The 16,474-nt window shown below is 47.8% G+C and overlaps 5 protein-coding genes across 5 annotated transcripts; 3 read left to right on the top strand and 2 right to left on the bottom strand.

Moving 5' to 3' along the window:
• Positions 1-313: 313 nt before the first annotated feature.
• On the top strand, positions 314-1,900 carry FOIG_02211 (cytochrome P450 oxidoreductase; the record flags this gene model as incomplete). Its single annotated transcript, XM_031199411.1, has 1 exon — positions 314-1,900. One exon carries the CDS (start codon positions 314-316, stop codon positions 1,898-1,900), a length of 1,587 nt encoding a protein of 528 aa, XP_031071448.1.
• Positions 1,901-2,487: 587 nt separating this feature from the next.
• Positions 2,488-4,649, bottom strand: FOIG_02212 (uncharacterized protein; the record flags this gene model as incomplete). Its single annotated transcript, XM_031199412.1, has 6 exons — positions 2,488-2,593; positions 2,643-2,762; positions 2,820-2,848; positions 2,899-3,353; positions 3,406-4,481; positions 4,558-4,649. The coding sequence occupies 6 exons, from the start codon at positions 4,647-4,649 to the stop codon at positions 2,488-2,490; spliced, it is 1,878 nt and encodes a 625-aa protein (XP_031071449.1).
• Positions 4,650-5,500: 851 nt separating this feature from the next.
• FOIG_02213 (uncharacterized protein) lies at positions 5,501-8,082 on the top strand. Its single transcript, XM_031199413.1, has 2 exons — positions 5,501-6,031; positions 6,092-8,082. The coding sequence occupies exons 1-2, from the start codon at positions 5,831-5,833 to the stop codon at positions 7,481-7,483; spliced, it is 1,593 nt and encodes a 530-aa protein (XP_031071450.1). The 5' UTR covers positions 5,501-5,830; the 3' UTR covers positions 7,484-8,082.
• A 645-nt stretch (positions 8,083-8,727) lies between these two features.
• FOIG_02214 (myo-inositol 2-dehydrogenase) lies at positions 8,728-10,219 on the top strand. The gene is made up of 2 exons (XM_031199414.1): positions 8,728-9,298; positions 9,364-10,219. Exons 1-2 carry the CDS (start codon positions 8,978-8,980, stop codon positions 10,102-10,104), a joined length of 1,062 nt encoding a protein of 353 aa, XP_031071451.1. The 5' UTR covers positions 8,728-8,977; the 3' UTR covers positions 10,105-10,219.
• Positions 10,220-10,583: 364 nt separating this feature from the next.
• Positions 10,584-13,249, bottom strand: FOIG_02215 (beta-fructofuranosidase). The gene is made up of 2 exons (XM_031199415.1): positions 11,005-13,249; positions 10,584-10,954 (listed from the first exon to the last, which is right to left on the bottom strand). The coding sequence occupies exons 1-2, from the start codon at positions 12,741-12,743 to the stop codon at positions 10,834-10,836; spliced, it is 1,860 nt and encodes a 619-aa protein (XP_031071452.1). The 5' UTR covers positions 12,744-13,249; the 3' UTR covers positions 10,584-10,833.
• Positions 13,250-16,474: the final 3,225 nt, after the last annotated feature.

Below are 16,474 nucleotides of genomic sequence, written 5' to 3' on the forward strand. Positions count from 1 at the left end.
GGCGTTACCGGGTTCAGTATATTTCCCCATTTGTCTTCCCCGCACTCATGTTCTTGATTGAGATGGGGTTGAGGACGGGGGTGGCTGAATGAGGCCAGAAGAGCTCTCATGCTTCTAGAGCAATTGCCTCGAAGTTGCCTTTCTCAGAGTATTTCTTTCTTGTATCAATTATGGCAAGTCAACTTTGACGATGCAAGAATGGCCCTGGGGTGATGAACATAGACAGATGGAATAGACTATTTCAATACAATATAACTCGTCTCTTCTGGGCTCATCAATCTCTATCAAAGACTCTACATCACAATCTCTCATCATGTACGCACAAGTTGTATCTGTCTTTACAGCAGTATCTCTCCTCACGTATTTCGTCCTCTACCCCATCTACACATATCTTCGCGATGCCAAAGGTCTCCGGCGGTACCCCAACTTCCACCCCCTGGCGGGAATAACCAATATCCCTTTTGTCCGCGAAGCAGCCAAGGGTTTCCGCTCCCGTACTCTGTATGAGATGCACAAGACCCATCCCGTGATCCGCACTGGCCCAAATTCTCTATCCTATGGCTCCATCCAAGCCATCAAGGATATCTATGGCCATGGCACAAAATGCACCAAGGGAGAGTTCTACGAGACTCTTGCTGGCAGCCACTATCACTTAGCCGATGTCATCGACAAGGCCGACCATGCTAGAAAGCGCCGTGCCCTTTCTGCTGCATATGCCTTGAAGAATCTTGAAAACTGGGAGTTTAAAGTGGCCGACAAGGCAGAGCGTTTCATCCGCGCTGCCGATGCTGCTTGTACTCTGCCACTCAAAGAAGGCTTCACACGGCCCGACCCTAGAGATCTCAACTTCGATTACCGCGCATTTACCAACTTCTTCACCCTCGACGCCATAGCAGATATTGGCCTTAGCGAGCGTCTCGGTTTTCTTGACCAAGGCCATGATCGCGTGAAAGCCGAGCGTATGGATGGAACCATCCACGAAGTCAACTTCCGAGAGTGTCTTCACTCAACAGCCCGTGCTCAGTCTATTCTCGCCTGGACTGAGAAGTGGTACAACTTCAATGTTGAAGTGTCAAAGTGGTTCTCGAAAGATTTCCGCCAGTGGTGGCACCTCAACGAAGGCTGGAACGATATTGTGTATCATCGCGCGACACAGCGTCTTGAGCGATATAGGAATGGCGAGAGACTGCCTGATTTCTTCCAAGCTCTTATGGACCACAGCGAGGCCAATCCTCCTGGTCTTGAGTGGGGAGAGATTGTCGCTGAAGTTTCCATCATGATGAATGCTGGCTCTGATACCACTGCTATCGCGATGAACAACGTCATGTATTGGCTTCTGAAGAACCCGTCTTGCATGGCGAAGCTTCGAGAAGAAGTTGACTCTGTTCTTGATCCTGAAGAGATCGTTGCTCCCTACGATAAAGTCAAGCATCTTCCCTACCTTCGAGCCTGCTTAGACGAATCTCTTCGCATCACACCGCCAACGACTTTTGGTCTTCCTCGCCGTACACCCCCTGAAGGCTGGAATATTCTCGGTGATTATACCCCTGGAGATACTACTGTGTCTATCTCGGCGTATGTCACACACAGAGACCCTCAAGTCTTTCCCGATCCTGAGTCATACGCTCCGGAGAGATGGCTCGGAGAGAAGGGCAAGGACTTGCAGCCATATTTTATCGCCTTCAGTGCCGGAGCCCGCGGCTGCATCGGCCGAAATATCAGTTATCTTGAGCAAACTGTACTATTGGCTAGTGTTGTGCATAGGTATGAGTGGGCATTGCCTTATCCAGAGTGGGAACCAGAACGCAGAGAGGCGATGAATCTTGCTCCTGGCCCTATGCCCCTCAAGGTTTGGCGTCGAGACTTGGGTGTGGAAGAAGTTGACGAAAAGGGCAATTAGAATAAACATAATAATGACTTTGGACTTGGTTCGTAGATCAAACCAGTTAAATTCGAGATCATTTGACCAACGCAAGAGGAAAGGTCTCCATGTCGGAGTGAAGTCCGCACAAGTGTTACAGTGAGGTCCCGATCTCCAAAATTAGCAGATACAGCCACTGTTTAGCCCAGATTGACTCCTAGCCAACATAAAGAGATAAGTTTCTTAGAGGATATTGTCCTAAGATTGTCTAAACCGTGTAAAACCTATCCTAATTTACAAAATTTAGGCACCCTTAGGATAATATTCCCTAAGAATATCCTAAAACCCGGCCACCTTGATCAGACCCTTGTAAAACTTGGGCCATTTAGTATACACGGTGCTACATTTGCTCTATAGAACTCCTTAGATGGCGAGAATTCCCTTACCCCCCACAACATCAGCCGGATACCATACCGACAACATAACGCAACCCCATTACTGATAGGAAGATAAACCGAAGGTAATGGCTTGAGGCAACAGGTAAACGTCAATCTGTAGTCTGTCATGCTTTTATACGGTCATTGTTGTAATCACGATGTTTGGAGAGTTCAAGAAGTAATCAGTCATTACACCAACTGCAAGTTGCTATTTAACATCCCTGAGATAGGCATTCCAGAATTCACGTTCTCAGGAGATTCGGTCCAACCCCAAGCTTCCTTTAAATACTCTTGTCTGCAATGGCTGTTAGACTAGTAATTGAGAGAATCTGGTTTCGGCTTACACTGATCGATTCGGCCACCCAAATTGTACATCTGCTTTTTGTAGCATGCCATATAGGGCTTCCTGTTCAAACAAGTTATTGAATCTGTCACCCGCCATCGTTATAGCTAAGCAAGCATATCTATAGAAACAAAATTAGCGAGATACTGTTACAAGGAGAAACGTTGGTTGGTCATACGCATAGCCCGTTGGATTGCGTTGGTTGGACTATTTTCCCACATTAGTAGAAATCTTCGACATCAACAACAAATTCTCACCTCAGCAACACCACACACCATCTTGACCGTCCTTCTAATCTCCTCATTTATTGACTTGGCCGCTTTGGCCTGCCCGGGACCTAATTTTGGTGTCCTAGGGTTGTGAGCTGCTAACAAAACCTGAATCAGCAGGTAATGGAGCACTCCTGTAACCACGGCGTCGTTGAGATACAGCGCTTGTGGAAAGATACCAGGTGAATCAGTGTTGATGTACATCGGATGAAAGTGCCATGGCCTATCCGCCCACCATCGCTCTTGAGCCTCTTGCAACCTCTCCCATGCTGAGAAGCTCTGATCTTCCGACCCATAACAATAACGTAGACAAGCAGCACATTGCAAGATGGTTAAATTTGCAAAGGTGCAACAGGTGTCATCGTTTTGAACAAGCCTAGAGATGTCTTCCAAGGCGAAATTTGGGTGGACGGGCCGGGCCTGCATAAAAGCCATGTGTATCTCTTGATATAGTTGTTAGCATACATTACGACCAAAGCAGAGGTGCCTCCTTACCTTGCCGTAGTGCAACCCAGAATGCCGCACGTCGTAGTCCAGTAAAGTCTAAAACTTTTTCTTGAGCTGCAACAAAGACTCGAGTACCAACAAGATGTGATTCGCTGGCCGTGTCTGCAGATGTGAGGGGCACGTCGAGTTCCTCCATGTAGCGAAGAATGACAATGGCAGTGAGGAGATTTTCGTCCATGACAGCTGCAGAACTGCTCAGGGCAGGGATGAGAGCATCGAGGCAGTTCTGGTGATAACGGTCGCCGACTAAGCCATCGAACCCATCAATTCTGCTTAATCGTTTGGCAGAAGCCGCAAGCACTGCGTTCATAAGTGGAGGACATATGACTGCTCGACGCGGGACAATCGTAGCGAAATGTCGCTCGCTGTCACACAAATCGAAGAGCGGTGCCAAGACGTGGATGAAGTTGTAAAATAACATCGCCTCTTGTGGATCTTCCAGTGGCCATCTCGGCGTATCCAAGTAAATACCTGAGATGGCTTCGGCAACATTGTCCACTGGAATTGGAAGGTCTGTTCCACGAGAGCTCGCGAGCGCCGCGGCAACTTGAGGACTTCCAACACCCAAAACAATATCACTACTAAGGATAGGAGATTCGATAGTGTGAGGTCCCGAAAACGATGCGAAAGGTCCTATGGTATCAGACTTCTGGCTGGGTGAGATAGCATCGCTAGGGTCCGATCGAGAGGTGTTCTTCCAATTCCCACTTGAAGATGGACTTAATGCTCGTTTCTTTGAAGGGCGCTCCTGATCTATATTGGAAGAAGAGATCCCAAAGACTGAAGTTGAGTTGGATCTGTCCTGATCGGAATAAGACGTTGAATCATTTGATCGAATTGTTTGTAGAGAAGCAAGGGCCGGTGAAGATTGATTGCTGGCATTGTCGATATCACGTCCAATGTCGAAGTTTTCCAATGTGTCCAGGTTGTTCGAATCATGGATGTTAATGATGTCTGGAGTCTCATCAACAAAACTTAGAGCTCTGGTTGTCTTGACCCATGGTTGATCTTGGGAGAAATTGTAGTCTCTATTCTTGGCTTCAACAGCCTTACCAGATCGTATACTTCGCGTGGTTAGTAACAGAAGTCAATGACAGAAAGGGCAATATACCTCGGATTCAGACCATGACGAAATCTCACACTGAAACCTCGAACGCACTCAATATCGCTCTTTCGACAACTGGCACAAGAAGGTTTATCGTTGTCACCTGTTTTTTCGGATTAGTTTCCATTGTTGGAAAGGTGAGGTGCAATACAAGCCACCACCGTTGGTAAAGTTAATGTAACTTACACTTGAGATGTCTATCAGAAGTTGATAGTCAGAACATATTGCTCCAGAGGACTCAACGGAGCAATCAAAAACGGGTAATATTTCCTATGTTAACGAGATAGAGACTCACCTTTGCTTACAGACCTTGGAAACGGTATCTATCAGTTTACAGCCTTTAGGGGCTATCGTAGCGGGGCGACTTACCATACAGGGGTTGAGAGGCCTTGTCTTAGTTGTCGTTGATAGAGACTCTTGCATGATTCATAAGGCAACTGTTACCAGGGGACAGCGGGTATCATTAACGAAAAGACGGCCCGTTCCAACCAAACTTTTGATGATGAGGAGGAGAATTGAGGGATGGAGCAAAGAAGGAATATGACCCAGAGTTGATGAAAAAAGCAGTTGCCTTTCTTGGTAAAAAAGGGCAAGTTAGTCCGCCATGAGTGGGCACTAATCGACGGACAAATCAGCGTCCAGCTGAATCAAATTAGCCCCGAACTTTAACATGAGACCCCCTGAAGCCCACTGGAGAACAGGCCGCTCTCGCCACTATGGCTTCCCCATGGGGATGGTGATGGCTTCAGTCGGTAATCTGTCTGGGGACTGACGCACATCCGGAGTAAACGAGCCTAGCATGGTCTAGAATCCCAGCTCATCCAATCAATTGAGTCCTCGGCCTTGGAGATTCTGGTCTAAATGCCGCTCGTTAGTGTAATCCGGGGGCAAGGCGTCAGGGCGTTGAGACTCTGACCATGCTAGTCATTCCACGTTTTTCTGAAAGGGAAATATTCATCCCCTCATTAACATCAGCTACAGATAATCAAGTTCTGGAGTAGCAAGGAGTATCAAGCCCGAATCCTGGTTTGGTGGTGTGCTTCACCTGGGATGTTTAATATATAAGACCTTCGAACATCAGCTGAATCGCTTCTTTCCACATCAGCATCGAACTCCATCTTCTCATTCTTCAAACCTCTCTGGACATCTCAAAAAGAGATCCAGTAACTCTTTGAACCCGCTTTCGTTTCTTCGGTACTCTCTTCATAGAGATTTTGAAGCTTCTTCAAAACTCCTGAACCTCTTCCGACAGACTGTGTTGAACAACCCCAATATCAGCTTCACACTACCACAACCCCAACCGGCATCATGTCCAAGGCAGATACCAAGGAACATCTCGAGCATCTCGAGGATACGGGTTCCCCAAATTCCATTCACGAAATCAACATCGATGATCTCGACTCCATCGAGCAGACCAAGACCGGCAAGTTTTCCTGGCTTGTCAGTATCACTGCTGCCATCGGTGGCATGCTGTTTGGTTATGATACTGGAATCATATCCGCTGTGCTTGTATGTTCTTTCTATCTTTTTCCTTTAATTTGCTACCTCGGGTACTAACGTGGGATATAGATCTACATCCACCAAGACCTCGGCAAGACTCTTACGTCTCAGGAGAAAGAACTCATCACCTCGATCACCTCCGGTGGTGCCTTTCTGGGTGCCATCTTTGCAGGATGTTCTGCTGATCGTTACGGGCGAAAGGTTGCTATCTATGTGGGCTGTGTCCTCTTCACTGTCGGTGCCGTCATCCAGGCCGCTTCTTTCTCAGTCGCTCAGATGACTGTTGGCCGCCTCATCGTCGGTCTGGGGGTGGGGAGTGCTGCAATGGTCGTACCTTTATATATTGCTGAAGTGAGCCCTGGCAAGTATCGAGGTCGTATGATCGGTCTTGATAATATGTCTATCACTGGTGGTCAGCTTGTCTCCTACGGCATTGGAGCCGCATTCGCACACGTTTCATCTGGCTGGCGATACATGGTAGGCGGTGGTGCCATCCCTGCTATCGTACTTGCCGCTCTTCTCCCTTTCTGTCCCGAATCTCCTCGTCAGCTCATCTACCACGGAAAGGCTGAAGAGGCGGCCGCAGTCATCAGGCGTATCTTTCCCAATGGTACCGAAGCACAGGTCCAGGACAAGATTCGCCATATCACACACCACGTCAACGAGGCCAAGTCTCTTAATGCTGGCAAGTCTCAGTGGTGGGTGTTCAAGCAGCTCTATGTCAACCCCGCAAACTTCCGAACTCTCGTCTCTGCCTGCGGACTCATGGCTATCTCTCAACTCAGCGGCTTCAACTCTCTCATGTACTATTCTCCTCTACTGTTCTCCCTCGTTGGGTTTTCTAACCCCGTAGCTGTGGGAACAGTAATTGCTGGCACCAACTTCATTTTCACCTGGGTCAACCTCATGCTTGTTGACCGTGCTGGCCGCCGAAGGATTTTAATCTGCACAGTTCCTTTCATGGGTATCGCTCTCATAGTTGCTGCTGTGTGTTTTAAGTATATCCCTATCAACCATGATCTCTCTCTGGCATCAGACGCCAAGATTGGTTGGCCTGCTATTGTGGTCCTCGTCAGCATGGTGATCTTTGTAGGTTTCTACTCTTCTGGTATCGGCAACACGGCTTGGCTTTCAAGCGAGTTCTTCCCCATGGAAGTTCGAGCTATGGGAACTATGATGCTCACCATGACCTGCTGGGGATCCAATATCATTGTGTCTTCAACATTTCTTACTCAGATGGAGAATACTACCCCCTCTGGTGCTTTCGGATTCTACGCTGCCATCTGCATTCTCGGCTGGGTTTGCATCTACTTCTGTTACCCTGAAGTCAAGGGCATGACTCTTGAGGATATTCGAGAGATTTTCGAGCACGGCTTCGGTGTTCAACGAGCACGAGAAATCCAGAAAGAAATGAAGCTTCTCAGGAAATCTGCTGCCTCTGATGAGGTCGCCAAGGCTTAGTAAGCGGCTGGAAGTATGTGAAAGATGTTTGTATTGGCACCCTTTTGGGGCTTGAGGGTTACAATTACACAGAAGTTCTTCAGAGGCGGTCTGCTGGGTTCATATACGATTCGACGTTAGTAGATAGGACACCTAAATAAGGCAATCGTATATCTGTCAGTACCAAGGGTCTCCAAATCTCTCCTTATAAATTGGCCAATAAGCGCTAAATACTTTGAAGAACTAACCAGGGGAGCCTATTGGTATTCTGAAGAACTTCGCAAGTCGCCGAACGGATCTTCTACAGAATCCAGGCTGTATTTAGGGAAGTTATGATGAGATCTCACAAGTTAGCCCAAGGTAGACTAAAATTATCCTATGATGCTCTAAAACACACGGAACCCAAGGACTGGTGCTCGCGATGCACACACTCTAAGTGAAGGTATGCGAGCAAGACTGCATTTTGGGAAAATACCTTCATTTTATCTACCTCGTATGATTTTTTGCTTAAGAAATGGACAGGGGTTCCAAGGATGATGAGCGGTGTCAGGTATACTGCGACTCTGACTGTTGAATGGATCATCAACGAGTTGCAAGAAGCACGTTGAGAAGACGTGGGGAGAGACTGAGAGAATAATTTGCAGAGAAGTATAAGCAGGTCCATTTATACCATATGATTTATAATAACCTGATGGGAAGATTCTACTGAAAAAAATCATCGTGAGATTTCTGATGTGGTGTTGTGTTCAACCGAACAATTTCAGCGAGTAAACATAGCGAAATATTTTACCAACCAATCCAAACCAACGGAATAGGAAATTCCCCAGTCGGAAACCACGGCGAGATTTTCCATGACGAGAATATCTAAGAGATGTTGCCTCCTTCGGCCAATCTTTCCAATCACGTCTTCTTCCTTTGAGTCAGCGAGGGGTTCGGAGAGTTAAGCCTCACCCGCAATGCGGAGGTGATCCATGCTGTTGCGGGGTCTTCAGGGGTCAGGGTTCCGAACTGCAGGTCTATTTCCAGTAGGAGGCCCCGATAGAAACTTCGTAGCTAATTGCTCCATTTGGAAATCTGACTTATATTCTCCACTAGTAACTCATCTTCAACCTGCGTCGTCTGTCTAAGATGAGAAAAGTTGACAATCTAGCCAATGGCTATGATACTATTCTGACTGAAAAGCGGAAGAATGTAGATCTTGTGACTTCTATTCCAAGCCACTGGCAGAAACCATGTACTCGTGCAACGTGGGTTTGTCCAATCGAGTTGAATGTGGTGTTAGGGTTGAGAAAGGTTCGAGAAAACAACGAGCAATGCCGCCAGAGCTCCGAGTATCGGTGTAAATATTCTTGACCTAGATTACCGAGAGAGCTCAAGGTATAAGGGAGGAGAGCTCGCTCATGCTCATCATCTCTCAGCTCTTAACTCTTCAGCCTCATTGTTGCTACGAGAACCCAACAGACACACAGCTTTAACCTAATCTTTTCTCTATAACGTCCTTCTTCTCTCAACACAATGGCCTCCCCTAAGCTCCAAGTCGCCGTTGCTGGTCTCGGCCGCATGGGTGCTCGTCATGCTCTCAACTTTCACAACAGAACACCCCGCGCTGAGCTTGTCGCAGCCTTTACTCCTGTCCAGAAGGAGGCAGACTGGGCCAAGGTTCACCTCGAGGGTGTTACAATCTACAACGACTACCAAGAGATGCTGAAGCATCCTGGCCTCCAGGCTGTAGTAGTCGCTACTGTTACTACCGCTCATGCTGAAGAGGCCATTCAAGCCATTGAGGCTGATAAGCATGTTCTTTGCGAGAAGCCTCTAAGTACCAGCGTTGAGATCGTTAGTTTCCCCTTCCCCCAAATTAAGCTTATTATGAACTCTAACTAACCCTTGTTCTTCAACAGTCCCAATCTGTTGTGGATGCTGCTGCCAAGAAGCCGCACCTCAAGGTCATGTGTGGTTTCTCCCGTCGATTCGATGCCTCATACCGCGATGCCTTTGATCGCATGGACAGCGGTGCCATCGGTCGTCCCTCCGTTTTCCGATCTCAAACCTGCGATAAACTTGACCCGTCCGGTTTCTTCGTTGCCTATGCCGAGTTCAGTGGTGGTATCTTTGTCGACTGTAACATCCACGATATCGACCTTGCCTTGTGGTACTTTGGCCAAGACTCTATCGTCAAGTCTGTTGTTGCTACTGGCATCACTGCTGTTCAGCCTGAGCTGCGAAAGCACAAGGATGTAGACAATGGTGTTGGCATCGTCGAGTTCTGGGGCGGCAAGGTCGCATACTTCTACTCTTCGCGCATGATGGCTGCTGGTCAGCACGATATGACAGAGGTCATCGGTACTGAAGGCAAACTCGCCATCAATGCCAACCCAGTGGGCAATCTTGTTGAGATGCACGAGGCGACCGGTGTGCGCCGACAGATTCCTGGAGACTACTATGGCCGCTTCGAGCATGCCTTTGTGACAGAAGCGAACGAATTTTCAGCTGCTGTGCTTGATAACAACAAGTTACCATTCAAGCTTACTGGTGCTGTCCAGGCTGTCAAGATTGGTTGCGCACTCCAAGAGTCGCTCAACTCGGGCAAGAAGATTAACTTTGATGAGACTGGTCGTCGCATCGAGGAATCTAAGCTGTAAAAAGAATCATGATTGTTGAGCGCGTTCATATTTAGATGAGTTTATAGAGTAATTGGACTTTGTTTGTGCGAAATGAATATTCTGATCGTACATCTGAACCGCTAATGGAGATGAGTTGTACTTGATGTCAAAACCGACTTTGAAAAGCATTATCAGATAACACAGTGGAATACAAGCCCCGAAAACCACATTAGTTCCCGGTCTCCTGTCCGCCAGACGGTACCAAACAGCACTTCGGTATTATATATACCGAGTTACCCAAGGGCATCCACTAGCCGTACTTAGCACATGTGCTGGAAGATCTTCTGTTCCTTGATTCTAGAAAGATGCCCTCTTTGGGAGTAAAGTTACGCTATATGGATCATCGGCACTATAGTTCACCTGGTACTTATCGTTCTACAACTATATAACCATTGTCATCCACTGACAAAGTTATTTATCGACAACGATTTTCACTATAATATCTTTTACCCAAACGTAGCGAGTTCACAGATGGCTTCGAAGTATGTTAATTGATGATTAAAAAGCCAAAGTTTTATGTAATCGTCTAATCAAGGCTGAGATAAAGGAAAGCGAATCCCTTTGGTTCGCAGAGAGGCACATAGGTTCAGGTATCAACTTGCAACTTCAACCACACCAGATTATGTACATAGGGTCATATAAAAATGCAAGAATGAGGTCCAAAGTCTAATGTAGTGTGCACATAATAATACACCAGAGACTATATCCCTATCGCTTTCTCTCGGGCCAAGCATCCGCAAGACCCTCATAAATCGTCACATTGCTAAAAGACACCTCACCGCTTCCCTTATGGAAGAAGCGAATATCGGTCGAATCGGCATACCAAGAACTAGAGTTTTGTTAGCAAATATCACAATATCAGGGGATGTTCCAACTTACCGAGCCCAAGTAGCTACTCCAAATCGATCGTTGGCATGAACCTCAACGATGGCATTATCCACGACGATAGTAAGGTCAAGAGTCTCAATCTTCTCCTCGTCATCAACCAGAACGTCAAAAAGACGGAGTCGACCGGCTTCGGGACGAGCGTCAATGTCGCTAGTTGTAAGGGCTGCAGCACTAGTGTTGCTGCGATCGATGATGATGGATTCGTTGGAGAACTGGTAGTAAATAGTGGTGGACTCCTTGTCAGAAGCCAAAATCTGGAAACCAGCCTTGAGGTCCGAGTCGCGAGCAGATTTGGGGAATGAGATAGAGCTCTTGAGGACGTAAAACTTGGACTCCGGGTTACGGTCAAATGTAGTTGATCCAGCCTTGCTAATGTTTCGCCCCGGTTCAACAAAAGACGTCTTCTTGGTGAATGCAGCCATAGGCTCCCGAGCAATAACCTGCTTTAGAGTAGCAAGTTCCAAAACACCTGACTCATTTCTCTCAACACGCCAGGATCCTTTTTCACGTGAAAGCTCATTATCGACGACATTGCTGATCTTGCCGACGGTGAGCTCTCTGGGGAGGAGAAGAGACCCAGTCCAATTCTGCTGGGGAGTAGGGAAATACTTGAGATCGCCGTAGTAATCTCCAGTAAGCCAGAGGTAGCTGATGAATCGATCTGGTGCACCGCTCTTGGACGATGCCTTTGAGTCCGAAGGGAGGTATTTGCCAGCTGCTGCGTAGGCGGATCGTCCCCAGTCAAGCTTGCCAACCATCGAAGGAGTAAACTTTGGCTTTCCGTTGTCGAGGGATATGTTTCCTGCAGCCCACAACATGTCGCGGAAAGACGAAACCTGAGGAACGATGGGCTTCTCCTGCCACTCTGCTCCAAAGGTGATGAATGTCTCACCCTCAGAGTTATACCCCTTTTCATCGATGCTGAAGACGTTGGCCACTTCAAAGTTGAAACCGTAACGCCCTGCCCAGAGACCATCACCCCATGTGGTGTTGGCCTTCTCATGCCACCACTCGCCGAGATACTCCCAATACTGAAACTCCGGGTCGTGCTGACGATAGAGGAACATACTAGGACCTTTTTGATGGACACCACCAGAAATGACGCTGTACCATGTTCCTGACTCACTTTCCAGAAGGCTGTCAAGATCTTCGTTCTGGAAAACGAAGGGATCACGGAAGGCCGTCACGTTGAGAGCAAAAGGAGGTGCTGGGATCGCAGGGCCCTGTCGTAGCTTTGTGAAGTTACGGCCTCCGTCCTTTGACACAGCGAGGGACTGCGTCTCACTTCCGCGAGTGTAGTTGATGGTCCAATGGATGGGGAGGTAAGATACAGAGGTGTAGAAGAGTGTAGGCGTGCCATTGATGCCCTTGGGTATAACGGATCCGTCAAAGACTGCCACAGGATCATTTAGACCTCCAGCCCGAATGAAAGGAGCGCCTCCAGGGTTGAGATCTCGATATGTCACGAGATCATCCGTCGTAGCACCCGCAGCACCCTCATGGAGATATCCAACATGGAAAAGTCCAGTTTTGGGATCAGTGTAGTGCATGCAAGGATCTCCAATCTGTCCAGTAGGAGGAAGTACGTGAGCTCGAGGACGCCATGTGTTGTAGATCGTCAGATTGGCCAGAGTGCTGAGATTTGGGGGAGCGCGGTTATAGTCAAGCTTTGGAGTCGATGGCTTGGCCCAGGCAAGAGAGCCAGCCGTCAAGAATAGTGAGAACTTCATGATGTACTCTGCAACGGTTACATGCAGACGAAAATCAAAATCGTGGAGCCACTGAAACTATATATGCCCATCACAACGTTCCATACGAACCTCTGTCGCCCCGACAAATAGTGAGGGGAAGGGTAACATCGTCATGAGAAGCCCAAGAAGCTTCACTTGAACTAAACTCGGCGATACCACGGCGTCAAAGAGCACCTGAGAATTGGACTTTCAGGCCTTGAAAAAATAGGGTGAACCTGGGAATCCGGAGATTTGCGGAGTTTGTGTGGGGAGATCGACAGTCTTTCTTCCTAGAGAACCGTGGTGTTGAGTTTCTAGTGACGTAGGCTCAATAGAAGAGACGCTTGGCAGATGGCACTAATGAATTATGCTTTCTTCGCGAAGAGTTTTAGATCGAGACTTTGATTGTTTGGTAGAGTTTATGATGATCAAGAGATGCCAATAGGCTGAATATCTCCAGAGACCTACTGCAAAGTCCATCATGACCATCACATAAGGTGGTTTGGGGAATCAAAACAATCGAATGACATATGGGGTCGAGAGTTTATATGCGGAGCCACTGTCGGACCGAGGGATAATACCACTTCCCCATATCTCCAAGCATGGACCGTTACAATGGAGCAAGCATGGGAATTAGACTCAAAAACCGCCTTGTTTTTAGCCAAGTAAATGGCTCGTCTGGAGACTTTTACGTACAGAAGCTGATCCCTTCATTTTGATAGCCGACGATTTGCCATAAAAAACAAGCTCGTAAGGTCAATGGACGGAGGGATGTCCTCCATATCCTCCGGGTAAATATCATAAGCTGCTTTTGTTGCAGTCATGATCTTATCATACCATATAGGTACGAGTCACTTTGCCGAGACTCCTCATACTCAAGAAACCGCCATGAAATCACTTAGGTACTTTGTTGTCGGAAAGAGTTCATAGCCTAAACATTAACCATAACCACACTTGTAGATGGGCCACGAAACCGCCGGTTTACGTCCGGCACGCGCACTGAATAGATCAAATGACCATCTCCCGAAGCTCAACTATGGATTAAATTCAAGGGAGAAGATGGTTATGTTTATCAGTGTCATCAGAGACTGAAGTACTATCTTCGTCTTAGCAAGCTTTGTTTCGAATTCGAGACCCCCAAGGCTCAAGTCACTATTTCTAGACTGGTAGATAGGTAGGGAAGCAGAAAAGAATTACTTCTTGAACAAGATTTATGCGAGACACAGCTCAATGAATGAATGGCCTATGAGCTTTCAAATTCGTTGCTGCTCCATGATCTCGGAACGTTAAACAGTTGCATGAACTCTCGCTCGGGAATTCGGCGTTGTCTCAACAATAACATTCTCTCGCTTCTTCACGTTGTACGCCCGGCACACCAACACCACGGACAATATGTATCATGAGTTTGCGTAATAAGATCATCGGGGTGGTGTTGGATGAGATACATGTAGACTGTCCTACCGATAAGTGAATTCGAAGCAGTAGCTCGGGCATCAGGCAACCTCTTGTGGCTGCAATCGAGGTTTTCGACGATGGAAACTTATTCAAAAGCGAATGCAATTGCTTTGTGTATCAATCGACGTTTCGCAGCGTTGACCGTAGGTGATGGCTATTCGGCGAAATCAATAATCAGTCTCCAAGCTCGGCCAAATACCTCGCTCTGTGTATATGTACACTGCACTCAACCTCGCAACTTCGGACCTTGCTTCTCCTAGATATTTGGAAGGCTGCTTATCAATATCAAGGATAGCTACATCCTGAAAATAGTGCCAAGGCTGAGAAGGAAAGGGCTATTATCAGGTTGTAAGACAAGGTCGCGCAGCAGCATAGTGGTCTAAAACGGCGAGGTGCAGTGCTGTACGGCATGCAAGGAGGCAAGGAGGGAAGAGGATGGCTTGATGCGAGGTCACGTTGTAGCATTTTACATGCCATCTACGTCACGATTTCGACCGGTGAGTGAAGAGCAAGCTCATTGTGGAGTCTGTCGTTGAAATTCCACGAGAGTGGTTGGTTGGTGAGGCCAGCATGATAGGCGCGGCCAGTACCTGATAACCGGATCAGGAGGAGCTCGTCACACAAGCTGATGCAAGGTTTGTCTGTCTGTCAAGGATAAGGTACGTAGTCTCATCACGATTCCCCTGCTCTGCATGACTGATCCATAAGGCTTTGAGAGATCGCAAACATGGATTAAAGACACTGCATTGCGGCAAAGTCTTTGACCGGTCTGCCACGCTGAGTCTACATATACTCAATTTAGTAACAGACGAGACACCGGTCAGTGCCCAAGCTGACGACAGTTCCTGCTACGGTGATCTGAAGCGTGGGATGAGGGTATGTTGACGTGGGGTTGAACCGCTGCAGCTGGTACACTAAAACCGGCACGGCTCGTTCGTCGCTTTGACTGGTATTGTAAGGCTCCGTGACTCTTTTGGCTTTGTTGTCGCGTCAATGTGGAAACAAAGCGAGAAAACTATGCTATCCCAAGGTGTATAGCAAATGCTCAGACAATCGGGTTTGTGCCTTTACTGCATGAGTGAACCGGCCCAGTCCTTTACAGCTCCCATCTGTGTTGCCAGGCCTCGAACATAGCAAGTCAGACACTTGCAGTCAGCATCAGACAAAGCTCAAGCCTGGGGTCGACGATACGACATAAAAGACGCCAGCAACGGACTGAAGCGAATGCTAGCATCTGCTAGTCTGAATAGACTCGGGGAAAAGCTTGAAGTGAAAGGCTAATGGTCCTGTTGTATGCAGGGGTCCGATATGTCATCAGCTTCAAGCCTGGAATGGGCCAGTTTCCCGAGAAAGGTGGACGTAGCGGGTTCGGCAGTCAAACAGCGTCGAAAACGCAGCGGCCACTAATAAGTCCTCCGGCACTTTGAGATTGAAGCGCTTGGGGCTTCTGCAAGTTGCTTCTCGTCAATTTGAATACATTTCGACCAAAATGTATAGTCAAGGACCCCGTGGGAAGACGCGGTTGCTGTGCGCTACCACGGTACTTGTCTCCGCTTTCCAGAGGCGTCAGTTTTGTTCTGTAAATATTGGCCGAATAATTGGCTCAGAAGCTTGTGAATCAAGAGACGTTCGATGACACCCGAACAGTACTGAAAGTCGGGAACCACTAGATCAGTGCGAACGAGGTTTGTGGCTAGCTCGGTGATCAGGTAATAGTAGATCGTCCGGTGTCCCGATGTCAGTCGCAAGACGCGGCTAATCCCTTACAATGGCCATGAAAATACAGAGTACACGAAGATCATCACCAAGCTACTGCATAGTGCCGCACATGTCATGATATGTAGGTACCGGGTTTTGCCCACTTCCCTGTGAACAGTCCGGTGTTGCCAAAGAACTCCAGACCAATGCGTAAAGACCCCGGTAGTTGATGACTGCAGCTATGGATGCAGTAGCGGTGCTTGATGAAATGTTGGTTCATGTATCGAGAGACGCCAACTAGCGATCGGGATTTAGAAAGGAGATGATATTGATCTTAGCGAGAGTGAAGGACGTGTTGTTGCTTTGTTTGATGGAGGTCTGAACTCTGAACTCTGATGAAGACACGAGCTAGTGCTGTAGAGCTTGACACTAGGTCACATGTCACCATCTCATCGGGCTTGCTTTAGTGCTTTAGGGGCTTAGTCTAAGGCACGAGCACCCTTGATAGCGGATGGTCGGTGGGGAGAACTCGAGGTCCCCCCACACGCTCTAGATCCGGGCTCCTTGGCTAGGGGAGC

This window comes from Fusarium odoratissimum (genome assembly GCF_000260195.1).
Source record: "Fusarium odoratissimum NRRL 54006 unplaced genomic scaffold supercont1.2, whole genome shotgun sequence".
NCBI lineage: Eukaryota > Fungi > Ascomycota > Sordariomycetes > Hypocreales > Nectriaceae > Fusarium > Fusarium odoratissimum.